Here is a 27,683-nt window from a genome sequence, read left to right on the forward strand (position 1 = left end):
TGTTCTGGGCTTCCGTGTACGTTTGGGAAATGCTCGGGAGTTCACATGTGCTGATCCTTCCAGCATCTCTCCCATTAATGTTCAAGATTCCCGGTCTCTTTTTGCACGATTTCCGTGTCCTACCTACAAAGAGAGTCACGAAACTTGTGCCTCTTTCCAAGGTTTTGTAGAATGTGTGGCAGCAAAGATATTAACATACAAAAGAAATGGCCTTATCTAAAAGCTAATTGCTTCTAACAGCACGCTGGGAGGTGAGCAGGGCACCTGCCAGACTTGAGCTTCCCTAAGGTCTCAGGCAACTGGCCCGGCCATCACCTTCTCTTGCAGTCTGGCTGGGTTCGTTGGCCAGCTGGATGCTCCCCACGGCCCAGGGCTGGGGGGTGTTGCTCCCCTGCCTATCCAAGCATGTCAAGTGTCATATGGCGGCTCTGAACAGCCAGTCAGTGGTAAAAAATCAGAAAGATGGCATCGTGTGGAGAATACGGGCTGGAACGCCTGCCTCCGCCAATTATTCATGCTACACTGAAAGATCCTCCCTCCTCTTTCTGTGCCTTCCTGAAGGGTCCCTTTGCAGGAGGACCCACAGCCTCGGATCTGAGGTTTCTTCCTTGCTTGGGTGGCTCGAGATCTTTCTTTTCTTAAAACAGGGAGCAAAGTTCTGTAATTTATTGAATTATCTCCAAACTGTGAAGTAATATTTAGATATTACACCTTCCATGTGGCTTGGCACCAAAGCTTATATTTGTAATACATAGGTAGACCTAGGTTCAGCTGTTTCGAGCTGAAAAGTGATCAAGAGTTTAATTTATCCAAGCCAGCTTTGAAATGATGGTATTTGTAGGTGCCCTTTTACATTTGGTAGGGAATAGACCGAAGCAGCCATCAAGAGGGAGTGGCTGTTTATGAGGGTGGACAGTGATAGGACAAGGGGGAATGGTCTTAAACTGAGACAGGGGAGGTTTAGGTTGGGTATGAGGAGGAAGGTTTTCCCCCAGAGGGTGGTGACGCACTGAACAGGTTGCCCAAGGAGGCTGTGGATGCCCCATCCCTGCAGGCATTCAAGGCCAGGCTGGATGTGGCTCTGGGCAGCCTGGGCTGCTGGTTGGCGACCCTGCACATAGCAGGGGGTTGGAACTGATGAGCATTGGGGTCCTTTTCAACCCAGGCCATTCTGTGATTCTATGATTCTGTGTCTTCTGTTCTCCAGGCTTACTGTGTCTACACAAAGGAGGCTGCTGCTGAGCACGGCGGGTTTGGCATCTTAAAAAACGGCATGAAATCAGATCAGGGATTAGCCCAGGCATGGCACTCTCTCCCCACCGTTTCCTTTACAGAAGTTGTTTGTTTATCATATTGCGACTGAATTTATTTTAAGTGGTGCTTCTCCCGGTGCTTGGAATATTCCAATATAAAACAAACAAACATCAGCATACATGTAATTATTGGAAGCATTAAATCTAAGTTAAGCAATACAACATTTTCCAGCATGCCCAGCATCCGAGACATACTGCACATGTCCATGGCAATGGGCAGATGCTGTGCTCCAGAAAGCTCTGTAACAGTTGCAGGACTGAGCATTGTGCTCTGCCAGCAGATGAATAGCAAAAAGGTTTTAGCTTCTGCTTGGCTCCTGCTTAAGGTCAGTGTTCTGGTCAGCTTTTTAGCCTCTAAGATTGCATATGTCCAGTGAGGCTGATATAGAAAGGAGCAGAATATCCGTGTGCTCCAAACTAATGGGAACTTGGAAGAGAACAGGAAAATGGAAAGCATTTCCTCGGTGGGATTTCCCCACAGCCCAACATTTGGGTTCTCAGTGGGGACAACACTGCAGGCCCTGCTCCCTTCCGCTCCGCAGCGGTGTGAGCAATGAGCAGATGGTGCAGCGTGGTGGAAAATCAGGACTCCAAGAAAGCGCAGAGTTGAAAGCAAAACCCCCTTAAGCAGAACGCAACGTGGCTTATTTCAGCATAAAATGAAAAATTGAGATCCTTGGGCAAAAAATAGAATACGCCTTCAGAGCTGCACCCACTTACATGAACTGCCTCGTTCCTTCTCGTTGGAGAACACATCTCTCCCTTCACAGCTGAGGGCTTCCTCATCTCATTTGTTGTCTTTCAGTTCATTGATCTTGTTCCTCAGTGCTTTCACGAGGCTGTTCTTTGTTGAACTAACAACCGTGCTTATCTCTCAGTTTTCTTCCATTTTTACTTTATTGCACACCGAAGGCGAATCTTGCAGAATTTCTTCTCTCTGAGGCTGCAGCATGACCTAAATTGCATCCACCGCCTTTAAAATCCACTGGGCCATAAGCAGCCAGCCAAGGTAGGTAAGAATATCAGATCAAAAACTTGGATTTTCCTTCTATATTTGTGCATTAAGTGGCAAGTTACCCCTGAAAACAGAACCACTTATTCCATAGGGTTGTTTATTGTATGCAATCTCTGCACTTGTGGCTCTTGAATTCCTCTCAGGCCCATACCCCACTATGCCTGCAGCCCAGAAGTAAAGGCTCTCACTGCCCCAGCTGGGCTCCAGCCCCAGAAACTCCCCGGCCAGCACTGAAGTGTGGGGTAAGTGCCAGGGCAGCAGAACTGCCGCGCTCACTGTGCTATCTGGAGCTCCAGAACGATTGGATTACAGCTCGGCTGGCTGCATTTCGGTGACCTAGATCATCTTCATACTAGCTGAAAAATAATTTAGCAAACCTTCGTATAAAAGCTTATCCAAGATTAAAATGAGATGATATTTATTTATTGCAAACTCTGGGCAGTCACGGTAAACCCCTCATCACTGCCATAGCTGAAACAGTTGATCTGAGCTGATGTTCTGATGGCTTCTTTCTGTGGCTCTGTAATGTTATCATACTTAAAATGAAATCCTGCATTAGACTTGCCTTTCTCTAACATAAAAACCAAAATTATTTTTTTAAGACACGGGAGGTTTAGTGGTTCTCATTTAATGGCAAGCCTTGAGTAATAACAAAAACGTAACATATATCTGAAAACCAAGAGCTTGCTTTGACTTTATTAAGTTTCTCCTCAGAAATGCTCAGCTGTGGGAAAGGACAACACATGTGTTTGTGTATCTGTGTGTGACCGTGACCTCTGCTCCTCACCTCCTTCAGCACCCACCGTGTTAGGCTCCATACAGCACAGATAAATAATGCAGGGCCCTTGCCTGGGACAGCTTGCTATTTAATTCATGCATGCTGCAGCGAAGGGTCAGAAAAAGACTGGAAGTGGAATGTGGGAAGAATAAAACAGTAACGTTCTGTCTTTGTAAGTCATGGTCATTAAAGATGGAATGGGGGAATTTGGTGGAGTGAAGAGCGCTGCTTGCTTACTGCCCCTCTGGCACTATGCATGTTTTTGGGCATTCCTTTCCAGATTATTATTAATTGTTCATATGAGGTTGTTCAGTCTGGAAGTAGCTGCATCAGCACCTGCTTCTGCGGTGGTGGTGAATATGAATCCACTATCTGTGTTAACATCAATGGCACTTTCACTGTACGGAGAACACACATAGTTACTATGGCAGTATAAACACAAATACATACTACACTCCTCAGAGTGATTTCTACGTGCTGCAAAGTACAGAGGATGTCTTCATCTGAAGTCGTTTGCGAAAGGAGGATGAGATTATCTCACTTTTAAACTATTCTATAAATATTATGGAAACCAAGGCTTGTTCTGAGTAACTCCACATCTTAGCAGATATAAAAGACAAAACCTTTGAAGCTAAAGCAATCAGACAGGGCAGGTGCGTGTTTATGGTAACTGTGTTCAAACCCATAATGAATGTATTTTAAAAACATATACACAATTTGACAGCTCTGGAAGCCAGTAGAAATTCTCTGGCAGTGCCTTATTCCACTCTTTCAAAGAGTTAACACAGGAATTTAGCTGTAGTGGATGGAGAATAAGTTGCAGAGAAGGAGATGGATGAATCTGCAGTGAGTACTCAGTGCTGGTACTCGAGGTGCCTGGGTGTTTCTTTGCACTCCATGTGTTAGTCTTAGGAGGTCTTGGAACAATGCAAGCTGGAAACTGAACACGTGGTATGGGCCCTTGCCTTGCTGCTGGAAGATAAGTGCTCTGTGATCTGAAGCAGTGAGAAGATGACCTTGTTATCAGCATGCACATCTCGGGTGCTTTACACAGCTGTTTATCCAAAGCTGATGTTTATATATGTAGGTTCATAAAGAAGGGAATCTTGGGTGGAATTAAAACTGAATATGTACTCTGCACCTCATAGAATCATCGAACAGTATGGGTCGGAAGGGACCTTAAAAACCACTTAGCACCAATCCCCTGCCGTGGGTAGGGATGCCTATCTCTGCATTAGGCAGGACAGAACATCAGGACATGAGGTGGGATCATAACAGGGACAAAACAGTGGTGGTTGCTGTTCTGGGGAAATAAAGCATGCACTGAGCAGTCAGGGGATGACTTATCCCTAGCAAGGGTTTTCTTCTAAGCCCCAAAAGCTGCAGGTTGGTTCGTGACCCCAGGCTACAGCGTATACACCCCTTCCTAAGACCCGGTTATTTTTTAATGTTACAGCTCAGAAGGTCTCACCTACTCCTTTTACTAACCCAAATCCTTTCTCAGGACCCGTTCTGCCTGCAGAGCATTCAGATTAATTGTCAAGATTTCTAAAGGCTGCTTTGACCATGATTACTTCCTGTGAATTTCACTGCAAGCAGAAGCAAAGCACAGTCATGGCAAAACTGCAGATTTCTCCAGGCTGGGCCGACACATGAATGTCTTCAATGTGAATTCAAGTATTTGAGAGTTGCTGAGGTAAAGCCAGGCCCGAAGGTTGAGGACTGCTATTTATACCCCACTTGCCTGGACTCGGGCACGTCAGGCCATGTGGGACATCTCCCCTGTGCTGTGCGTTAATGATCCAGAGGAATATCACCATCCATTCTGCTAACGATTCCCCTGGCAGCTGCTTGGGCAGTGCAGGCAAGGTGGCACTGCTGATGAAATCTGCTATGTGCAGACTTCAGCTTGCAACAACACAGCACTGTTTCAACACTGATGAGAGATACTCAGGCTGACATTCACAGGTAATTGACTGTATAAAGCCCACCAGTTTTTCAGATCCATGCTTTATGTTTTTTCTTGTTCGCCTGCTCTAAATGCAGTGTACATTTCTACATCACTCTGCATCCAAGTGTTCCTGGTGTTTCCCCTGGGACAGCAATAGAGGGAAAGTTTTGAGGATCAGAGCATCTCCTCCATCAGACACAGCCTTGTCTCACCCTGAGTCGTGCCTCTACCACTAGCAGTTCCTGCTGTGTGTGTCGGAATAGCTGAGCTCTTTATATACCTAACTTATGGAGCTGGAGCTTATTAAAGCACCAGGTACTATGGATGTCACAGTGAATTACAAGAAGCGATGGGGTGGCTGACTATTGCGAACAAACAAATGTCCACGGCGTTACTTTGGAAGTCATGCAAAAGTAAAGGGACAGAACCTGTGCCACAGCTTTCAGCCAGGCTGTGCATACTGCAGGGGGTGAGGTTGGCTGCAGGAGCTGATCTGATGCAGCCCAGTCAGTGAGGGACAAAAACAAAGGGAGATGGGCCATGAGTCTGCCAGCGGTGGTGTCCTATGCAGCACACAGACAACGAGACAGTTTGGAATCCCTCCCTCCAAACTCCAAACTGAGAAAATTGATGAAGCCTCCACAGACAGCAGTGTTTTTCTGAATTAAGGCGATGTGTCAGAATGTCTCATTAGCACCGCATGGCAGAGGACAATGTCTGTATCCAAACCACTGAGTTGTACCTCAGCATGCCCGCTATCTCAGGGAGAGGTGAGGAAAGCAGAAAGGAGGAGCAGCTCATTGCATAGAGGTGTTTTATCACCTCTTCTCTGCCCTTCCCCACTGAGCACAGATACTCCCGGCCGCTCTTCGTTGTCTGTTTAAATCACATCAATTTAAAAGGGTTACAAGAGGCTGCATTTAATCAAAGCATTCGCTACGTCCAGGTCTCCTTGTCCCTCTCCTTTCCCAGATGTATCCAGAGAATTATCTCGTTGGAGACCCGTTTCCCCTCGAGGACCCAAGGGGAATATCCACTTAACAATTAAAGAACAGTTGGAGCTAAGAGGATGCTGGCAGCCCTGTCACCTCCTCAGAGCGGCCCAGCCCTGCCGTCGCCATCTGCCCGCCCCACAGGGCTGAGCTCCCACAGCAGAGATGGGCGTCGTGCTCAGATACTCGCGGGAAGATCTCATCTGACGATATAAAACAACACAACAGACTTGGCCTCTTTTTCTTTCGGGTCTTTCTCCCCGTAAGGAATGCAAACAGGGAGGTGCGATGGAGACCCAAAGCCATTACACCACCCTGAGGCTTCCTGGGGATGTCAGGATAAGAGCAGTGTGTGTTGGTACGGTCAGAGCCACGGCTGAGACCTTTCAGATCCCACTGCCACCAATGGAAGCTGTGTGCCCAGAGCCTCTGAACCGCGCTGACAACAAAACATGGGCACGAAACCACCCACAATCCAGAGCACCCACAATAAGTGCTCTGCAGAAGGCAGTATTCATACACTTGGATCTGGCTGAAGTGCAGAGCCGCACCACGGTTTTATTTTGTTGTCCTTTTAGGCCGGGCAGGGCAGGGCAGGCACACAGGTAAGCACAGCCCGCCAACAAACAGCGCGCCGGCCCAGCGCGGCCCCGCGGCCGTTGCGCCCCCTGGTGGTGCGGCGTCCGGAGGGGGCGGACAGAGCGCATGCGCGGCTTGGGCTGAAGGTACTTCTCGCGAGATTCCGCGCGCGGTCGTTTCCTGCTCGCAAGATGGCGGCGCCCGCTGAGGGCCGGTTCCGCACGCGGGACGTGCTGCTGCCCGGCGGCCCGTCTGACTTCGGGTCGCTGCTGCTGTCGCCGCCGGTGCTGGCGGGACTGGAGGCGGCTGGGTTCCACAGGCCGTCGCCCGTCCAGCTGAAGGCCATCCCGCTGGGGCGCTGCGGGCTGGGTGAGTGGCGGGCCGCGCGGGGCCGGGAGGGGGGCCGGGAGGTCTCTGCCCCCTGACGTGTGTGGGCTCCTTCCAGATCTCATCGTGCAGGCCAAGTCCGGCACCGGTAAAACGTGCGTCTTCTCCACCATCGCTCTGGACGCGCTGCTGCTGGACAGCCCGGCCACGCAGGTGAGCGCCGGCAGCGCTGGGAGGTGACGTTCCGCGGCTTTGGGGCGGTGGTCTCTCGTTTTGTTGGGGGAGTGGCGTTCTGTTCTATGGGGCTCATGTTCATTCGGTGTATCCCTGTGAGCAGAGTGTTCTGCTGTTAAAAGTTATTCCCTCCCCCTTTTTTTTTTTCTTTAATGACTGCTGTATTAGTTTTTTTTAATCAGGAACGTGTCTGAGCACTTATGGGGTTGTATATAAACAGTAGTGTTTAAAATTGGAGCACCTTCTCAACAAGGACAGGCTGAGAGAGCTGAGGCTCTTCAGCCTGGAGAACAGAAGACTCCAAGAGGACCTTATAGTGGCCTTCCAATACCTGGAGGATTCCTCTAGGAAAGCTGGGGAGGGAGTTTTTGTAAGGGCAGATAGTGACTGGGCGAGGGGAAATGGTTTTAAAGTGGAAGAGGGGAGATTTAGACTAGATATTAGGAGGAAATTCTTTACTGTGAGGGTGGTGAGATGCTGGTACAGGTTGTCCCAGTGAGGTTGTGGATGTTCCCTCCCTGGAAGGCCAGGCTGGATGGGGCTCTGAGCAACCTGGGCTAGTGGGAGGTGTCACTGCCTATAGCAGGGGGTTGGGACTAGATGATCTTAAGGGTCCCTTCCAAACCATCCTATGATTCTAAATCATCACAGCCTGATGATCTGCTTCAACCTTAAACTGTTGTGTGGCTTTCAAACACGGCTGTTTGTTACTCACAGGTTCTTATCTTGGCTCCCACACGAGAGATCGCTGTACAGATTCATGCTGTTATCACAACAATTGGGATAAAAATGGAAGGTTTGGAATGCCATGTCTTCATTGGAGGTACTCCTTTGAGCCAGGACAAAGTCAGACTAAAGAAATGCCACATAGCAGTTGGCTCTCCAGGTATGGACATGCTTCACTGGATGCTGTCACATACTTAATTGTACAATAGTTGGTACTTCTGAAATCTGGATTCCTTTGGGATTCTCCTTTACTACCAAAAAAAAAAAGGAGCAGTGCTAAAAACATTCTGACCAAGTTGGTGTTTTCAGTGAGAGATTATTCTAAATATGGGTTTTTTAAAGAGTTGTTAAATTTTAACTTTAAAAGGTGACTGTTGAGAACCCATCCATAGTTAATGGCAAGTTAGATTATCTTTAGCTTAAACTTTGAGGTAATATTTGAGAAGCCCAGTTTACTTTTTTCTTCATATGTAGGTCGCATAAAACAGCTCATAGAGTTGGACTACTTGAATACTGCCAGTATCCGGCTCTTCATTCTTGATGAAGCAGACAAGCTTCTGGAAGAAGGCAGCTTTCAGGAACAAATCAAGTAAGAAAAATGCTTACCCTGTGTATTTATCTGCAGATTAGATGAATCTTTGTTAGTCATTCCCATTTTTGTCTCTCATAGTTGGATTTACTCTTCTCTGCCAGCCAATAAACAGATGCTTGCTGTTTCAGCTACTTACCCTGAATCGTTAGCTAATGCTTTGACAATGTACATGAGAGAACCAACGTTTGTGAGGTTGAATCCTACTGATCCAAGTCTCATTGGTGAGTCGTGTTTATTGATCGTGTTGTCAATAGATTGTGAGCAGTGTACTGAGACCAAAGCATGTCTTCACAATTTTCAGATTCTTTCTGTTTCTGCCATTTAAGAATTTAAGAAAGAACCTACTGTGTAAGATTTTATTTGGTGAATGTGTTTGCATATAGAAGTCTTTGTCAGTATGTCACAGCAGCTGAAACAGCAGCCTAGCTTTTTCTTTTTATGGAGATCCTTAATTTAATGACTGTCTTGGTTTCATGCTCAGGGTTGAAGCAGTATTACAAAATTGTGAATTCCCATCCACTTCCACATAAAACATTTGAGGAAAAAACCCAGCACCTACAAGAGTTGTTCAGCAAGATTCCATTTAATCAAGCATTAGTCTTCTCAAATTTGCATAGCAGGTAATAAATCCATTCACAGATAAATTTCTGTACACCTTTTATAAAAATCTAAAAGCAATATGCAAATTTCTGAAATACAGAGCAGAAATGTTGAAATAGTCTGAAATGTTAACAGTAAAATTTTAGCACAGAAGTACCTTGTACATTAGATTACAGTGAGTCCTATTATGTTGCTCGTGTCCATTTATAAAGGGACTGTCCATGAGATGATAGTGGAATCCTTGCCCATAAAGAACAGTGTTTTGTTAAGAAATGTACATGGGCTGTTGTATGTGCACTTCTAATTATTGTTTTTCTTGTGTATATTCTGTTAGGGCTCAGCATCTAGCTGAAATACTGACATCCAGAGGCTTTCCTGCTGAGTGCATTTCAGGTAAGCCTGTTCAGAACTTTCTGTTGGTTGAAACTGTGTATAAATACGACCTAACATAGGAAAATACATCTTGATCTTGGAAGTTTGATTTGCATGGCCTCTGCTTGAATAACTAAGAACAGCAGTAGAATCTTCATGGGTCTCTCAGACTTGAATATTAGTTAAATTTTTGCACTGATGGAGTCTGCAGTCTTCTAATTTGTTTGAGAATCACATAATGAGTACTTGGACAAGTGTTGTCCTGTTTTTAAGGGTAATGTTATATTTGCAGCTTGAAGCTGTATTTTTTTGGGGAATGCAGATCTCTTTAGTTCTATTTTCTCTGTTAAAAGCTAACAGCTAGCTTTTAATGTTCATTAGAAATCTTCCTTTCAATTTTTAATTCAACAGCTTTTCATGGTTTATGGGGTGGTGATATAAATATTTGTCTTAAGTTCGAGTTATTCAAATAGGTTACGTATCTGCAATTGGTTTTGTTTATAAAATGAGCAAAATGATTATTTTTAATGTATTGATTTTCAAAGTTGTCTTGCTTATTCTATTTACTCATTTAGAATTGATGTTTGAGGAAGGTTTTCTCAAGCTTACCTCTCACATCATCTGCAGTTTATAAAGTAGAGTCTTCCAGGAGTTTTAGAGGCATAAAACTGTTGAACATAAGCTATTTCTATCTTTTCCCTAGGCAGCATGAATCAAAGCCAGCGGCTTGATGCTATGGCTAAACTAAAGCAATTCCACTGTAGAGTTCTGATTTCTACAGACTTGGTGAGTTAGTGTTTCGTAGTGTATGTGACTATTGCAAATAAAACCTTTTCAGGGAAGTAATTTGACTAGAACATAAATGTGCTATTAAAGTATTTGATTTGAGCACTGCCCAAGTGTGAAACTTGATTGTCATCTATTCTCCTTCTGTTTCAAAAACCAGTTGTAATTTTGCTGTTGAATGGTAGAAGTCTGTAGAGATTTCAGAGGAATAGAGGTGTGTTTACTTTAGGTGGGAGCTATGGGAAAGATCAGGCTTTCCTTAATGCAGTATACTCACAGTACAACTTCAAATAGAGCAATGGTTATGTTTGAAGTACGCAGCCTTTTTTGGCTGTTGATGTATTTCAGTTGATTGCTGGTGGTTCTATCAAGAAAAAATTACAACTTGCTGGCAGGTATTTTGATACTTGGAAGAAACATGCTTGTTTGTACTGTCTGTACAAAAAGAAAAAAGTGATCCATAGTTTTTACATTCCAATGCAGGGTGTCTGCTCTCCATGTAAACTCACTGGAAAATTGTAGATGCTTTATAGTGTTGCAGCAACTCGAGTTACTACATGAACACTTGCTCCCATATGTGTTGCAATACATAAGCATCTTTTCAAGCACGTTCAGTTGTCCCCTTTTGTCTTTGTTTTCTCAAGACATCTCGTGGAATCGATGCTGAAAAAGTGAATCTGGTCATCAATCTGGATGTCCCTGTAGACTGGGAAACATACATGCATCGTATTGGCAGAGCTGGGCGCTTTGGTAAAAACACTGTCACATGGATTTCTCGAGGTTACTCCAGTTCTACTGGGTCTAGTTAGGTGATTATACTTTGTTTTGTACCACAGGAACTTTGGGCTTATCTGTGACATACTGCTGCCGTGGAGAGGAAGAAAACATGATGATGAAAATTGCTCAGAAATGTAACTTGCAGCTTCTTCCTTTACCTGGTATGTTCTGTCCTGTGAGTGCTGCTGTATATTTTTTTTCCCTATTGATTTCTTTTTGCTGTTCATTCAAGACTTCAGGTAACAGCTGTCGGACATGAATATTTGCTGAAGTTGAGTTAACTTTGGTACAGTCAGGATTTTTATCCTCAGTGCCTGTGACCACTTGTGTAACTGCTGTAATTATGCAAAGGAATAGAATGTCTCTAGTGCATGCCTGTTGATGGAGACAGGAACCAATCCAACTGTTTCTTATACAACTACAGAACTCCTGGAACTTCCAGAAACTTAGTATTAAGCCTTTCTGAGGCTGTAAGATAGAATAGAAGGAAAGAATAATAGAAACCACCAAAGATTCACTCCTCTGCTCTGCTAGAAGCTATTCTGCTAGAATTGCAGCACTTCCCCTTCTTAAATTATTTCAAACTTTTTACCTGATTGAATAGGAAATGAAAAATAGTTCACTAATGCAGTATGTACTGTATTAATTAACTTCTTGATGCCTCCTGTGAAGAAAGTGTTCTGTATATTTGAGCTTTTTCAAGAAGTGAAGGTGTTGGTTTGCACTTTTAATCTTACATATCTTAACATCTTATCTGCATTTTACTTCAATATCCATTTGAATTCCAGAAGGAAGGATGGACTTAATTGAGTGCTTGCTTGTTTCCCTTTTGTGCAGAGCCTATTCCTCCTGGAATGATGGATCAGTTTGACGACTGGGAGGTTGAAGTCAAACCTGTTGTATACACAGGTGCTTCTGTAAATTCTGACACTGTGTGTCTTAAACCAGAAGAACCAGTACTTCAGCCTGTCCAAAATAATTCTGCAGAGGTACCTCAGCCTCATTCTAACCTTCCAGTTGGTAATTCTTCTGTAGAGAAGCCAAAAAATGCTTTGGAACAAAAGCTGGTGAAAAAGCACACAAATTCTGCTAAGGTGGAAAAAAGCAGCAGAAACTCCAAAACCTCCAGCTGCAATACAAAGCAGAAGAATCAAGTAGAAACTGTCTCCAGAATGGCTGGGCAGAGTAACACAGAGGTTCCAGATGAGGAAGCCTTAAAAAGAAATCTGCCCAGAATTCCGTGCTTATCATCTTTCAAAAACCAACAGAACAGTCCCTGGAACTTCTCAGAGTTTGTTGAAGATTATGAGTACTTTATTAAAGAAGGGTTGGAGAGAGATGTTGAAATTTTAAGAAGCTTTTCAGGCCCAGGAGATCAACGTGAACTCCCCAGAAATGGTGGTATAGAGTGGAAAGAGGTGGAATGTAATAGAGACACAGTAGCAAATGATGTTCTGTCTGATGACAGTGATGCTTCATACATTTCAAGGGCTTCCTCTCACGGTAGTGAAAATAACTCTTGCTTTGAAGCATTTTCAGACAGGCAGGCAAAAAATGCTGTCCCCACTGCCTGTCAGGGTCTTACAGGCTTCTGTCCCACACCAGGGAAGCTGAAGGAGCTATCACAAGTCCCAAAGCAAAATCAGGTGAAAAAGAAAGCTCTGAAACAAAATGCCAAAGAAAAGAAAAAACATTCCCATCAGTACCCTAATCCTGCACCAAGGAAAACTGGAGATGACTGCTCCTGTGGCTCTTGGGATGATGGTGTTACTGGCTTTCCTCATGAGGCGTGGAGTTACGAAGACTACTGGAAATCTTACTATCAAGCATGGCAGAACTACTATGCTGCAGTTTCTCACTTTCACTACAGGAGAAGTTACAGGCACCTGATGTGGATGAATGCTTATGTCAACTCAGTCTACTTTCAGGAACTGCTGGAAAGTGGTGATTAATGTACTGACACTGTTTAAGTGAAGTAAACTACTGTCTGTTTTCATAAGCAGGCTGTGTCTAGGTAAATGTTTTATATGCATTCCAGCAGTGGTGTTACAAGTTGTTAATAAAATGAAATGGCAGACTACTAGATGTTCAGTTGCAGTCTTTAAAATACAAAGTAAACAAAAGGCAAGTCGGTTGCTTCCAAGTAAGAAACATCAATAAGGAGAAAATGCAAAACAAGCCCAGCTTTCTCTATTTGATTTTTCTTCCCTGTGACTTTTGGCTGAAGATGTATTAACAGTGAAACTACAGAAGTTGCCTATAGTCAGAGATTGTTCCCTTCTCTGTATCTCTTAACCAGAGGGCACTGGTAATATGCCAGTTAATAGTGGCAGACTAAAACCTGCATCTCAATAGTGGTATTGCTAATTTAAGTGCAGTTAATTAACACTGCTTAAATAACATTTCTAGAGCTAGATAAATGGCAAGCTGTGCAGTAGGGGATGGTTTAATTATGTACGAGATGTGCCACTATTATAAGTGGCCTTTCCTCAGGGTGCAGCAGTATCAGACTTGCCATGCTCACAGGAAAGCTTTAATTAGAATGGAAATCTCCTGTTAGTTCTGAATCTAATTTGTATTTCCTGTTTTGGTTGCCCTGTTTTTTATGTAGCTGTCTGGAAGCAGAACAAGATGAAAGCAGCGGCTGGCTTAGGCTATTGACACTAGGCTGACTTCATACTCATTCTGGAACTTCGTTTTTAGTATATGTGGGATCACAGGGCCAGATCTCTTGCTAGTTCTATTGATTTTTGCTATGTTCATCAGAGCAGGTGTGTGATTTGTTGCTTTTTTCTTTTCATGGTCAGAGTAAGATTGGAATAGTGAAAGCACTGTTTCCTATCTGCTGTGATTTGTACTTCCAAGGAGGGCTTGGCTTCTTGAATTTAGTGAAATGGATGTCTTTAAGGATAATTGGTTGCTCACCTCCAGCTACTTCCAAATCAATTTGGGGAAATACAATACACTTCTCTGAAGAAATTTTGTTCCTTGTGAGAGTTCTTAATGTTGTTGCAATAATCCCATGCAAATCCTGTGGTGTCCCTGGAAGCACTTTAAACCTTTCTGTGGAGTTGTGGATATCTACATTTCATGCTGTGTCTTCTGGACTGTCAGAAGAACCTCAGCACTGCTTTAGCTCGTGAGTGGCATAGGAAGTCGGAGGGTTAGTGCAGAGGTACACCTGTTGTCTCTTTTTTCAGCTGGGGAAATGGTTCCACCTGGTGGATGTCTTGCTTTACTACAAGAAAGAATGTAAATGCAGCTGCTGCTTGGGTGTTAGTTTACGTAGTAAGTAATTTTGTTTAAATAGTATTTTTTTAAAAATGCCTCTACGAAACAAGCTGACCTATTTGAAATACAGATTGTTAGTCTTGGTCTAACAGAACTCCCAAGACCAGCGTGCCTTTGAAAAGAAAGGCATAATGTGTGTGCTTTTAATGGCTAACTCAGGACTATTTTTGTCTTTCCCTTCCTCTGCCGTGCTCCACTGTACCACAACAGACTACCACAGCAAGAGGGCTCTCCTGCATTACATCTGCGTAATCGAAGTGTTCTGTTCTTGTTTCCAGCGTGAAGATTGCTGCATGTCTTAATCAAAAGGAGGTAGCTGGTAAGGGTTTCCCTTAGATCTCTGCTTTAATGCTGTCCTACAGCATCTCAGTTATCTTGCTGTCCTCATCAGCTCTTGCTGAAGTAAGAGCTATTAGTGTTTCAGTGCAACTCAGATTGCTGAGGCCATCACCCAGCGTTCTCCAAAGAACCTCCCAAAAGTTTTTAGAAGAAATCTACAGCATCATCTTGGTATTTGTGGCACATACTCTGTTTAATCCAGATTTGGATACATCAGGTACAGCAGTGGCACAAGACTCAATACTGTAAATGATATACAAGTTTCAACATATGCACTACAATTCCAAAAGAAGACAACAGGAAACTTGGTTCTTCTAGAAAGTTGTTCTCAAATGAAGCTACCTGCAGTTGTATACGGTACATTTTGTATCTGTCCTCTGATGTTTGTAAGCAAAGCCCATTTATAGTACGAAAATAGAAAATAATAATGTTGAGAGCTTCTTATAACATAAAACTCCTAAAGAAAACACTATTGGAATGCCTTATCAATTTATCAAAAATATACCATCACCCGCCTTTTGTCAGATACTTCATTGGTCCGAGGAGCCTTTGGGAGCTCCCAGTCATGGCTGCGACAGAACTGAGAAGAACATGGGATGTGGTGGTGAACTCCTCACCCACGCAGCTGCGTAACCTCCTGTGACTAGCACTAGTTTGAATCGAAACCAAAAAGCAACACGTGCACACGTATACATGTGAAAGTAACAGACTATTGGCTGAGATCAAAACTCAGGAAGGGATTTTCACAAGGTCTTTGTCACCTGGTCTTTCTGAGCGATCCACCCATGATTTTTCTGGCACAGTGGGTTTTTTTTTTTGCATTCTGAGAACAGTAGTGGTACTTTCCTGGTATGCTTTCTCCAGGTTTCTCTCGGGTGTTTTGGAGGTTTTGTGAACTGAGCCTCACGTATTTATTGTAACATTGGCAAAGAGAGGTGAGATGACTTCTTCGAGATCGCTTAGTGATTCATCAAGACACTGAAGAGTAGAACATAGGTTCCTGAGGCTAACTCTCCTGGCTCTGATCAGTATGCACACTGCGTTGTGTTTGCTTTTAAAGTTTTCAAAGTATAAAACCACTGTAAGAGCATTTATGGCATCCATAAGCATGAAGGCTAAAAACTCAAGTTAGCTAGTGCAATTGCTTAAAGTGTTGAAGAAAGTCTTTTTTTTAATCAGGTTATAATCTTTAATTAAGGTAGATGTCATTGGTAAGTTATGTGGAAGAGGCATGTTATTTATCTAACATTCAAAGCGAGATAAAGTCTTCAGTTCAAAGCTGTTGCTGTTTGTAAGCCATCCATGACTGCTGACTTTGTGGCTCTGTGGTCATTTGACATAAGTAACGTATTAAAACAAGGGATGTTGTAACCCATAAATTAAATCTAATTTTTAATGTACCAAGTCCAATTCGTAATGTATATAAGATACAGCACGTTCATGACCTCTGTACTAAAAAAAGCCAAATACTGGGAGAAACTTTGCTTCCCTTAGCTGGTATTGCTACACATCCCTTAAGCTGGAATGATAGATGCTGGTTTGCAGCATATTATCAACTATTTCAGGTTAAAGCACATAGCTTTGATTCAAATTTATTCTGGAAACTGTGAAGAAGGACGTAATTCTCTGAGGTTTCAGTTTGAATTGCTCAGGGATGTGATTTAGTGGAGGGCTGTTAGAGTTAGGGTAGTATGCTTAGGTCGTGGTTGGGCTCAATGATCTTTAAGGTCTTTTCCAACCTGAGTGATTCTATGATTCTATGAATTACGTATTACTTTATTCCATACTAAAGCCATATGTGTTACTTAGTTTACCTTTTTCCCATTATGCTTGTACAATGTTAATTATTGACACAAAAAAGGCAGCTTTCTCACCCATTGGAAAGGAGGATAATTTTAGAAGACTTGAAAGAACAGAACGGTAATAAAGGAAGGGAAAATAAGAACTATGGCTGAACAGCAAGGGAAAAATCTTTGCTGTTGAGATCTATTAGTCTGGAATAAGCTCTGCAGGGAAGCAGTGGGAGCCCTTTCCATGGAGAATTTGAAGTGTGCATAAAGCAGTGTGATGTATTGCAGTGAAGGATCTTCTGCTAGTGGAGATTTCTAAGATTTTTAAGGAAAAAATTGGATTTTGGGATGAAAAGGTGGAAGTTAAAGCCCACAGATGGGAAAGGTGCTTCTCATCGTTCTTTGCCAGTTGGGTGTATTTCCTCCTATAAGCAATGCAGTGCCAGGTGGGAAGAGAGTGAACCTATAGAATACGCTGAAAATCTGTGGAAATACTTTTTCCCTCAAAAGAAGGTTTTGAAAAGAAGCAAAATGCTTGGACAAAGGTGATGCTTCTTCAATATTTTTAGTATTGCTTTGCGAAAGACTGAAGAAACAATCCCCTTCTACATGCTTTATTTGCAAACAATTTGTTTTTATCTTTTTTTTCATGAAGAAAGAAAAACTATAAAAACTTGCAAGGAATTAGAGGGGGAGGGGTGAGGTTTTCACTATGAACTGCTAATATACTATTGCCTTTCTGCTGAGCAGCCTCACTGATCAGGCTGTGTTGTGATCAGAAGGGTATCAGGACTGGAAGCTATCTGTGTTTCTGGATACTTCTGGATACAGGCAGCCCACAACTGAAGACCCCCCCTTCCATAAGCATCAGGAATGATAAGGATTGTAGGGGTATGTGCTGTTTTTTTTTTGTATCCATAGCAATGTATGTGTTTGGCCCTGGGCATGCATGACAGTGGGGAGAGCAACACAGGTAAGGCAGGACAATAATGAGAACCACTGGAGAGAATGGCCCAAGTCCTTCTGCTAAAGTTCTGGTCTAGGAATTTACACGATTGACTTGGCTTTATCATAGCAATGCTTTATATGTTGCTATTTAAAGACTATGAAGAGCCCTGCAGTTCAGTAAAGCTAATTGCTTCCTTTCACTGTAGGAAAAAGTAGCTGTTGTACAGTTCCCATGCTCTTGTGTGCAAATGCCTCTTTCCTGCATTTCATTTGAGGGATGCTACGTCGTGCCCTACCAACCACTGATATGCTGGCGATAGATTCTTGTCTTTGCTGTTGCAGTGAATGCACAGTGCTCCCATAATGAGGATATAGCTGCGTTGGGCAATCCAGAGAGGTTCTGTACAAGCGTGTTTTTAAGTGCTTTTGGAAGCATTACTCATTCTACTTCAAATCAGCCTATAAAGGGAGCTAATGTCTCAATTAAAAGTATTTTTAGTCCTATTCCTCTAGGCTCAGACTTCCTAAATTCTGTCTTTGTCCTCTGAAAGTCTGTGCCGAGCTGCTGGCCGCATCGGGCAGCACGTGCTGAGTTAATGGTAGAAGAGGGAAGGCAGATCTTTTTGAGCAAGGATAGCACTGCCTTAAAGTGGGACATAGCAGCCAGCCAGAAACCCAAGGACTGGCTTTCCTCCTTCTGGTTTAGCCTCTTTAAAAATGTTGATTTTCTTTTTTTTTTTTTTTGGAAAGCATTTGATCGATAACAATGAAATCCACCAATTGTGCTTTAGACAGGGGTGGCCGTGATTGCTATTTACAGATCAAGGAATGGGTGCGCAGAGCTGAAGTGTCCTATTTAGCACTCCATAGTAAATCAAGAGTAAGGAAGGCGGCACTGAGAATCCCTGCTGAGTCCCTGTCTCTTTGTAATTGCTTGCTCCTGTGCATTGGAAGGAACACTGTACCCTGTCAGCACGGTGGCATTTAATGCTCATTCTGTGCCAGTGTAAATGAGATTGCGAGGGGGAAAGTGGTGGGGAGCGGAGGCCTCTGATCTACAAGGCTGAGGGTGTTCAGATGGGGAGCAGATATGATGTCAAATACTGAGATTCCATAAAGCAAAGGAAGATTAAATTAAAACATCAAGAAAAATTCAATAATGGTAAGATTAACTGCAGTATAACCTCCTACAGGAAGCAGCGAAGGCAGAGCGCTTTAATCATTTAAAACAGGACTAAAGGTAGTTTTGGCTAACGTATTACAGCACCGGGGTCAATGACTATAAGCTGATGCAGCTACTGAAGGCTTTGCCACAGCCCTAATATTCCTAGAATGTTGTAGGTTCCTACGGAGGGTATTGAGTTAATGCATGAGCCGTCTACTTCATAGACTAACAGGCTAGGAGTGCTAACAAAGCAGATTGCTAGCTTGTCTGTTTAAGTCAGCATGTAGGTCTATTTATCTATACATGTACGTGTCTGCGTTTATTTATAGTGTATGTGTGTATATGTGTATATCAATAGTACGTCAGGATAGATTATGACAGATGTTAAAAATAAAAAGGCATCCCTTTGCTGAAACAGCCTCAAACATGCTCGGAGTAGTTAGCTCTGTAGTGCTGGTAAAATCGCTGTTCAGAAACAAGATAGTTGAAATCTATTCTATTGCAGGCTGTTGGGGACTGGGTTGGTTGTCGTTTGTGGGTGTGTGAATAGGGCCTTGAAGGGCGTTTGTGCATAAGCACAATAATTAGCCAGGCAGTGTATGACAGGTGGGAGGGGAGCAGGGAGCGAGAGGTGCGTGATGTGTTCTCACTCTGCCCTTCATGCTCTGTATGTATGGAAAGGGGACTTGGGAAAGGCAGAATGGAAGGAAAGAAATGTTATGCTTAGAGGGGAAAACGAGTTATGATTTGGGACCATGTATTTCCTGACAACAAAACATTCCTAGAAAGAGCTTAGAAAGAGGGGCTAGGACTGACCACACCTGAGCTAACTGTATTAGCTGGCTATTAGGGGGCAGTACCGCACAGTGTTACAGGTTTTGGTTGCCCAGAATTACATGAATTTTTCTCAAACTGACTGTAGGATTGCAAAAAGAAAATGCTGTCTGTAACACACTTTATCAAATGTTCTTCAAAATCCAGTGCTGCTCCCACTTCTGCAGTGGGTGCATGCTGTAGGTCCTGTGCTGGGAACGGGTAACTAAAATTGCTAACCTAGTCTACCCCCAAAATCAGTGCAAGCCAGAAGTCATTGTTGAGACCACTGGAGCACCTAGACTGTGAAAAAGCCAAATACCTCTCCGTCCATGCAAGATATTTGGCTCTGGGGTTAATTATTATCAAGTATAGATCCAGACGTTACTTGGCTACTATTTACAGTGGGTTGTATGTTCAGTGCTAGCAAAGAAATTCAGTATATAGAAAACAAAAATAAAAATGCATGGGCATACGTTACAAGAAACCTGTCAGACTTAAGAATGCTCGATGCAGCTGAGCTCAGTGTTTTCTCATTCTTTGCCATTTGTGTGTACAGTATTAAAAGAAAAAAATCCTATCTTTTTTTTTTCCTCTTTGAAAATACAGAACTGGTAGTCTAGTCACACTCTTACAAGTAAGTGATAACAAAAATAGAAAGCAGATACCCATGTGGGACTAAAACTCTACTGCAGCCTGTCTTTTTTTGTTTGTTTGTTTTTTTCACAAATATGTTATCACAGACAATAATTAGCAGACAAACACACTGTTTGCAATTGCACTGTATTGACTTAAAAGGCGGATACAAAAGTGTCTAAATAAAGAATGCCATCCAGGGTGGAATAGGTGTGTGTGTGTGTGTGTGTATGCACATGTATGGGCTGGCACATGCTTGTGTTTTCCTACTGTGCACCCAATGATGACAACATGCTCTGCCCTTTGCAATGCAGTGTTGCTCTGACGCGGCTCTGCTGCACACTCGCACTCACACACACACACACAGGGATGGGAATAGGTTTCTGTGACAGGTGGCTTCTTTGTCTAAATCTTTTCCTATAAAAGAAAAAAAGAAATGTGAAGTTTTGGTTGGCTTAAAGGTTTTTTCTCCATGAAGAAAAAAAAAAAATTCACAAAATCCATTGTTTTTCACCTTTTTCAGTCATTTCCTCATGAATAAATATTATCCATTAAAAACCTTTAAAAAGGTGCTGCGATACACAGTGTTATATTTCTGTTTTCTTTATTACTCTCTCGTTGCCACGACGGTTCTTTCCCTTCAGCCTCCACAGGTGCTTTCTGCCCTGTCCCACGGCACAAGGCGCTCTCCACGCGGGCTTTACTCTTAACAAGGCTCTTCCTCCCTCTCCTAATCCTTCCTCAGTCCACAGCATGTCCTTGAGTCTGAAGAGAGCTGCCTCGTTGGGTCTCCATCGCTAACCCGATGACCAGCCGGCAGGTTCGTCCATCCAGGCACAATTTGCAGCAAGAAAGGAACATGGAGGTGTGGAGGGAGAGGGGCACCGGTCTTCCAGCCGCCTTCCGTGCACGAGACATCTTACAAGGCAGAGACCTTGACTATGTTGCTTGTGGTGGTGGTAGAAATGTTCGTGGAGTGGCCGGGGCTGCTGGGCGGAGGTCTGCTCTCACCTTCTGGTGTGAGCGCCGGCGGCGTGGGGATGCTGATGATGGCTGTGGTTATCTGGGCGGCTTTGCAGTTCGGTCGCAGCCCATCATCTGATTTCATGTTGAGACTGGAACGACTGGAAAACAGATTTAGTGGTTTGGCCCTTTTAAAAAGCAGGCAGGAGAGAGGAGAGGAATGGTGTTTATTCTCAAGCAATGTCTTATTCCTCTGAAAGAAGGGCACCGGAACACTCGCAAGAATCCACTTCAATGCTCCCCCAGGTCCCTGCTAGGTGCTGTTCGTTTCTACCTAGATTACACTAAGCTCATTTAGTACTCCTCATGGTTAGATACAGCTTTTCACAGGGCAGATTGTTCCACGTTTCCATTTCATTCTTGGATAATTTCAGTATAATTAAGAGGATATCTAAACACACCATACAGTGCACTCCATCTTTTTGGAGCACAGGTAGTTCTTTCTGAGAAAGAGATGTTGTCTTCCTTGCATTCTGTATGCCTCTTTCAAAATTGCTGTCCCTTGATCTTTTCTATTTTTTTTTTCATCCCTGTGGTAGTTTCAAGGATCTGGCAGCTGGGAGCATTCTTATTAGATCTGCGTCAATTGCATCCTATAATTAATTACGGAGTGAAAATGATAGGTTGATTTCTGTGCATCTGCACAGCTACTGGAGTCTGCTATTACCAGCCCAACATGTTCGTTTTAAACACAAGGCCTGTCCTTTTAAAATACAAAGCTCCCAGTTGGAAAGCTATTGCTGTTGTTATCTTGCCAAGTGAGTCACCAAGAGGATGTTTTTTGATCTCTCAAGCATCCCCAGAACACCACAGAACCCATTCTGCTCCTTGGCTGCCTCAGCCATAAGCGGAGAGTGGGACAGCATTAAGGACTGGGAGGTTCTGTGAGTGCTGAGCACACACCCAGTGCATTGCATTCCACTAAAGTTCACCCAGCGAGTTGCATCCCACGTGAAAAACAACTCAAAGGCTTTTGTTGATTACTTTTCCTGCCTATTCTTTCACGGTTTGGTAAGCAAGTGAAACAGCAATGTTGACATTTAAAATATAATCACTGGCATCACATAGCACCCACGTGGGATAGGTTCACGTTCCCCTGAATTACTGTTTCAGGTGCTGGTTAAAACTGCTGTCATTTTTAAACTGCAGCAGCCGAAGACTTGTTCTGTGCTTATTCATTCATAATTCATTCTGTGAAATACCTTTCTTCTACCTGGCACGAAGTATCTGCTGTTTGCCCTAAAGGCATCTTCGTTTCAATTTCCAGATCCCTGTGATAAGAGTGGGGAGGGGGAAAACGGTAGGTTCAGAAACAGCCCAGTGCTCAAGAAGCCTCGTGGGCTGAGGGTATTAATACTAAGTGTAGTGGAGGTGCTAAGTCATGGCCTGCAGCAGTGATTGAGCACCTGGTGGGAAGGCAGGGCCAACCCAGGGGAGCTCAGGTGCATGCAATTCAATGCAGCTGGGTGACCAGAAGGGCTGGAGCTGGGATCCACCCCTTCCCAGACCTCATTTAAGGGTTGGCAGGGGAGGTGGGGGTATCTCTTGCTGGTGATCCCTACCTACTAGAGATCTTCTGAAGGTAAGCAGTTTCTTTCCTTTGTTTTTGTGCTAATGGCTGTTGCATTTGAGCAAGCCCTCGCTTGCTGTAGCCTAGGACTTTTCTGCTTTGCTGCACCTTCCATTGTGTTACAGCAAGTCATTTCATAGTTGTGAGAAATACATAGGAGGAAATGTTTTTTCAGCAAGTTCTCTATAAAATGATGCTATTTCAAAATTTTCTATCGAAAGAGAAGTTTCTGCACCTGTGTTACTAATGCCTCTTTGGGTGAAAGCCATTAAGACACTACTGTGGAATTTCTCCTTATTTGTTTCTCAGTTGTGATTCAGACCCAGGTAATGAAAATGTGTGAATTGAGTATCCCTGGTGGACTGGGTCAGTGTGTTCAGCTGGTTGTCCTTGCCTGCTCCTGCACTGCTCTGGCTGGGAGCTGGGCTGCAGAGTGGTCCTCTGCTACTGGTCTGGCTCAGAGCTGGCAACTGCTGGCTCCTGCCTGTGCAATTAGCACTTCATAGACTGAAATTGATTCTTATATGTCTAGTCTGGTCAGAGAAGAGCTGCTACAGAGTCTAGCTTTCACATGGTTCCCCCCAGAGCAGTTACAGAGAAGAGCTATGAGCCATTTTCCTTGGGCTATCATTAGAGGCAGGAAAACAAAGATGTTCCTAGCTTAGACCCTTCTCCTTGGCTGGAAAATAGCTCTCTACAACTTGCTCAAACGTACTTTTGGATAACGTACCCGAGGAGGTTGCACGCAGTAGCATCGAGAGCCTACAGACCGTACCTGGTTGTAAGTGAGGGCTGCTCACTGCACTGGATGTGGATGGTGCTGAGCTCCTGCATGCTGCGGAGGCGGGTAGCTGGCACGCTGGAGTTGGGAAGGTGTGTGGTCTTCTTGTGACGGCGAGAACAGCAGGAGGTGGTCAGGCCGTGGTGACTTGACAAGGAGGGGCTCCGAGAAGACGGGTAGTTTTGCATTGAGCTCTCCATGCAGTTCTGCTCGAACAGTTGCTCATCTATGAACTCGTGGTTCTGGCAGGGAGAAGAACAGTGCTGTTACTCTCTGGTAGCAGGAACAGCTGTGACCCAGCAGCAGGCTGTTTTCAACAGCACCTTTTGATAGGTCGGTAGGATGTGTCAGTCCCTTATCTCAGTGAGATGCTCTCTGCCTGGGCCTGAAACTATTTGCACTGCTAGGCAGATCTTAAAATGAGTAACTCTGCTCACTGCAACCAAGAGAAGATTTTGCTGCCCTGCATCAGTAGGGGAATAAGAGAAACTGCTCCAACGGCAGGAGCGTGATAGTCTGTCAGTGCTGCCTCACTTACGCAGTCTGAGCTGGTTAATATATTGTCTGACTTTCCTGTTATTTTTCTGTCTGGATTCTGGAAGCAGCTTCTAGGAGTATGCAGTGCTATGCGGTTATTAAACCCCAGAGGAGAGGAGATTCAGGATCCCATTTGTTTTGTGTGTGGGGATAGGATTGTATTGGGTTGGGAGGGCCATCTTACCTATATATTATTTACAGGATATGGCTTGTATTGATGCAAAGCATACCTGCAATTTGTTGTTAGGAGCTGCTATTTACTGAGTGGAAATACACATGGCAGCTGACAGCGGGAAGCATGTAGGGGAAGGGAATTCATAAAGCTGCATCTGCAAGGAGTTTTTGTGCTAAGGGACAATACAGCCTGAAAGAAAGAACTCTTACACACATACACAAACACTCGGGTTGTTCTAGTGTACATACTTTATCCAGCCCCTGTCAGCATCAGGAAGGATGGGAAACAACAGCAACCATGGTGAAGGCAGCCACCCGTTTTCACTGGAGCAACTAACAACTCTCAAAGGAAACGAGCACTGGGTAGCAGGAAGAGCCACGTGCACAAACTCCCAAGGACAAGACCAGGAACGAGAAAGGAAGCCAACACTCTCAAGACACATCACATAGATCATAGAGAAAACAAATTGAATTAAAAAGGAAATACCTTGATGGTGGAAGTTCGTACAGATAACAGGGGATCATCCACAAGATAGGACAATCCCTACGGGACAACATGCCAACAAAAGATAAAAACACATTTGATTGTCCATTCCAGCATTCAGAAATCTAGTGCCAGCACTGCATCTATTGTCTCAGCATTCCAGCCGGCTTGTTCAAGTTTGAATGGGCAACTGGACCTCCTCTTTGCCAAACCTTGCTTGAATCAGGGCCCTTTGTTCCTTCCTTCTCACGTTTCTGATAGCAAATTTGTTGTTTTGATGTTTTAAGAGCCAAAGGCAAAGGAGAACAAAGTTTCAGCTTCTGATTCTCAGGTAACCAATTGGAATTGCATTGCCATTGGATCTCCAATGGATGTGAGTTTTGGTTGTGCTCTGTGGAAGCAGAGATGGAAGGTTTGGGTTGAAGAACTGGATTCAGCATTTGAGAAAATACGGCCCGTGAATATCCATATTCAATCCAGGGGTCAGAAGGAATGGAAAACCTCTTTCTTTGAGCAAACTCCATCTGTTGTGCTAATATGACAAAGTAGCCCTTATCAAGGCAGCTGCAAGTAATCGAGAGTCACTTTGTCATCACGTACACCAGATTTCTGAGCCATTCAGCTGTAAGACTGTATGCTCACAAGACTGGAGATACCATGGCAGTAAATAAGGTACCTGAGGGATCTTTCTGCCTACTCTGGGGAGAGGTGAATTGCCCATTGAAACAAGTTTGCGACCATTCCTCATTCCATTCCTGCAACTTCGTCACAAAATGACTCTTCAGTGTTTAAAATCCTTTTAGTACAGTGTAATGTTTCGGGGGAAGGAGCACGGCGTGGTGTTTTGTTAGGCTATGTGAATTTTAGAGTTTCAACAGGAGCTGATTTGAGGCACTTGCACTGATAACTTCAGAGTCCAAACCGGCTATGGGATTTCTTATTGCCATTCTTGGCGGAAAATAAGAATTTAAATAAAGCGTTTGACACATTTTGAACCACTGAGCCTCGCTGAGCAGGACTGCGTGCTGGAGGCTTTGTTACTATGGCAGACTGACACATCCACAAATGAGGATATGCTTTGGCTGCGTTACTTCCAGCAGCTTAGCCGGCTTGTTAGCAGTGGAGTGACGCACACAGCTCCAGGAGATGTCCCCCACCCCACGCAGAGGTCAGAATGTCTGCAAGGCTTTGCAAGGTCAGTGCCTCGCGAGGGCAGACCATGGGGCAGGGATGGCTGCCAGCTCCTGTTTGCCTCAGGCAGTTTGTTAAAGTTCTCAAATGGGAGTATTTGTGTGAAATACGGGTCACGGCAGCAGAGCCTTTAAGCACAGAGTTCTAAACTGAAGAGTCAGACTGTGAAATATCTGCTTGTTATAGAACATCCAGGATTGCTAGAAACAGAGGCAAAAGATGAGTCTTATCAAATGAACCCGATAGTCATTGATACAGGAAGAATCAGTTCTCAGTCCTTAGAACGGTGACCTTCAGAGCTCGGTGTGATAACCCAACTGTACTCAGCAGGTCACTGTAATTAACCAGACATCTTCTTCCAGTGTATCGCTGAAGCCTAAGTGATATTCCAGCATAAGCCAAACTATGGAAGTGGAGGTGATTTATCTAAAAGAAAGCTCTTGCAAGTCAGAAACCAAAAGTACATTTGATGATGGATGCAGATAGGAAAAAGTCATGAATATTTCAAATGTTAACCTCTTTTCATTCTTTCTAGAATGAATCACGGCATGTATTATGTGTGCCTTTGCTGCATAACCTTTTATATAAACCTGGAAGTAAAACACGTGTACCAGATAAACATCTGAAACGTTCCGAGAGGCTTCTGCATACAGAATAACCCTGTGGGACATGAATTTCCCTCTCTAGCAGCACATTGCATGGCACAAACAGAAAAGTCATTGTCAGAGAAACTGCTTGACTGGCTCTGAGATAAATTAGCTTCTCTTGGAACCAGAACTGTAGCGAGAAAAAACACGTGCAACCTTTAAACCCTTCTGCTCTGCTCCATATAAAGGGCTAAAGGTTCTTTCTTTCCAACTGGGTCTTCTGTTGGCACTGAAGACCACACGCAGATTGGCTTCACTGACAGCAGCTTCCCCCACTTAAGGCAGCAGGACTGTCCAGTGACCAATTAGCACAAGCAACAAATAGATATGATGTGTGACCGACAGCACAGGACAAACACAGTATTGTTCTTTTTAGGAAGCACTGAAAAAACGAGACTTAGTGTGCACCTCTTCTGCAGGATCTTCCTAACCAATTGCTGAAAGGTGATTTGCCTTCAGGTGAACTGAGTGACCTGCTGTTAACTCTGTAGTGGTGTGGGTGCCTGGGGAGTAGCAGAAATCACATCCCTATCCCTGCCTACAGCAATCCATTAATTAAAAGATAACGAAATCTAAGTGCATTTAATCCATGGCAGAGCGTTCTTGGGAACCTGAGCATCAATCTGCTCTGGCACAGTTTGTAGGTCCATATTTTATGTCCCACGGAGGGCCAGTTTGGAACATACTGCGTGCACACCTTTCCTGCACGGAGCCTGGGCCAGGCACGAGGGCTGTGAGATGTAGGAAGGGTTGTGTTGCTACTTACGGTTGTTTTTTCCAGGCAGTGCAGCAGGTGGTGATGTTGGCTTTCAATTAAGGAGGTGCCTTTAGTCGTATGCTGTTCATCTTCAGTGGATCCCTGAAGAGCCGGAAAAAGGAGGGGGGGGGAGGGACAAAAAACCCAAAGCAGGTGTAAAACCATAGGGGAAAAAAAAAACCCACCAGCATCTGCTTTCACAGGGATAAAGATAACAATTTCCACGTTGTCATCTCAGGTTTTCCTCACAGATCTCATGAGATTACCTCTTTTTATTTTCCCTTAGTGACCTGCCTTGTAAGCTCAGGTGAGCAAATGAGCTCTGATTCAGAACCAGTGTGTTTCTAGCCATTCTGTAGCTGCAGAGGAAGCCTTGGAAGTGATGGGAAGGCTCTGGAAACAGAAGCTAGAGAGAAAAAGAAGCAATGGCTTGGCGTGTTGGGGGAAGGTGGCTGCAGGTCCTGAGGGCTCAGCTTTGGCATCAGGGCTGTGTGC

The 27,683-nt window shown here is 44.0% G+C and overlaps 2 protein-coding genes across 8 annotated transcripts in view; one reads left to right on the forward strand and one right to left on the reverse strand.

The window, feature by feature from the left end:
- Window positions 1-6,806: 6,806 nt before the first annotated feature.
- On the forward strand, window positions 6,807-13,122 carry DDX20 (DEAD-box helicase 20). Of its 2 annotated transcripts, XM_040653011.2 has the most exons (12): window positions 6,807-6,997; window positions 7,074-7,168; window positions 7,907-8,075; window positions 8,390-8,504; window positions 8,586-8,728; window positions 8,989-9,127; window positions 9,442-9,500; window positions 10,183-10,265; window positions 10,910-11,015; window positions 11,102-11,203; window positions 11,880-12,209; window positions 12,273-13,122. In XM_040653011.2, the coding sequence occupies exons 1-12, from the start codon at window positions 6,820-6,822 to the stop codon at window positions 12,992-12,994; spliced, it is 2,241 nt and encodes a 746-aa protein (XP_040508945.1). In that variant the 5' UTR covers window positions 6,807-6,819; the 3' UTR covers window positions 12,995-13,122. The 2 variants fall into 2 exon arrangements, with proteins under 2 accessions (XP_040508945.1, XP_417996.1); XM_417996.8 differs by having other exon boundaries at window positions 11,880-13,122.
- A 1,722-nt stretch (window positions 13,123-14,844) lies between these two features.
- Window positions 14,845-27,683, reverse strand: part of KCND3 (potassium voltage-gated channel subfamily D member 3) — a 99,109-nt gene continuing 86,270 nt past the window's right edge. For 3 of the 6 annotated variants that reach the window (XM_046904073.1, XM_046904074.1, XM_046904075.1), the window contains exons 5-8: window positions 27,198-27,290; window positions 24,597-24,653; window positions 23,393-23,640; window positions 14,845-21,148 (exon numbers count right to left, since the gene is read on the reverse strand). In XM_046904073.1, the coding sequence (XP_046760029.1) occupies window positions 20,944-21,148; window positions 23,393-23,640; window positions 24,597-24,653; window positions 27,198-27,290 (603 nt within the window). In that variant the 3' untranslated portion in view covers window positions 14,845-20,943. The remainder of the gene's footprint in view (window positions 21,149-23,392; window positions 23,641-24,596; window positions 24,654-27,197; window positions 27,291-27,683) is intronic. The other 3 variants (XM_015298879.4, XM_046904076.1, NM_204326.2) reach the window with 2 other exon arrangements.

Source organism: Gallus gallus, chromosome 26 (assembly GCF_016699485.2).
Source record: "Gallus gallus isolate bGalGal1 chromosome 26, bGalGal1.mat.broiler.GRCg7b, whole genome shotgun sequence".
NCBI classification, from domain to species: Eukaryota; Metazoa; Chordata; class Aves; order Galliformes; family Phasianidae; genus Gallus; species Gallus gallus.

Excerpts from the sequence above, each read along its gene's own strand:
- DDX20 (XM_417996.8), top strand. The coding sequence starts at position 6,820 with ATGGCGGCGCCCGCTGAGGGCCGGTTCCGCACGCGGGACGTGCTGCTG. Across the intron at positions 7,169-7,906 it reads TGGACAGCCCGGCCACGCAG|GTTCTTATCTTGGCTCCCAC; the intron begins GTGAGCGCCGGC and ends TGTTACTCACAG. Across the intron at positions 8,505-8,585 it reads AGCTTTCAGGAACAAATCAA|TTGGATTTACTCTTCTCTGC; the intron begins GTAAGAAAAATG and ends TGTCTCTCATAG.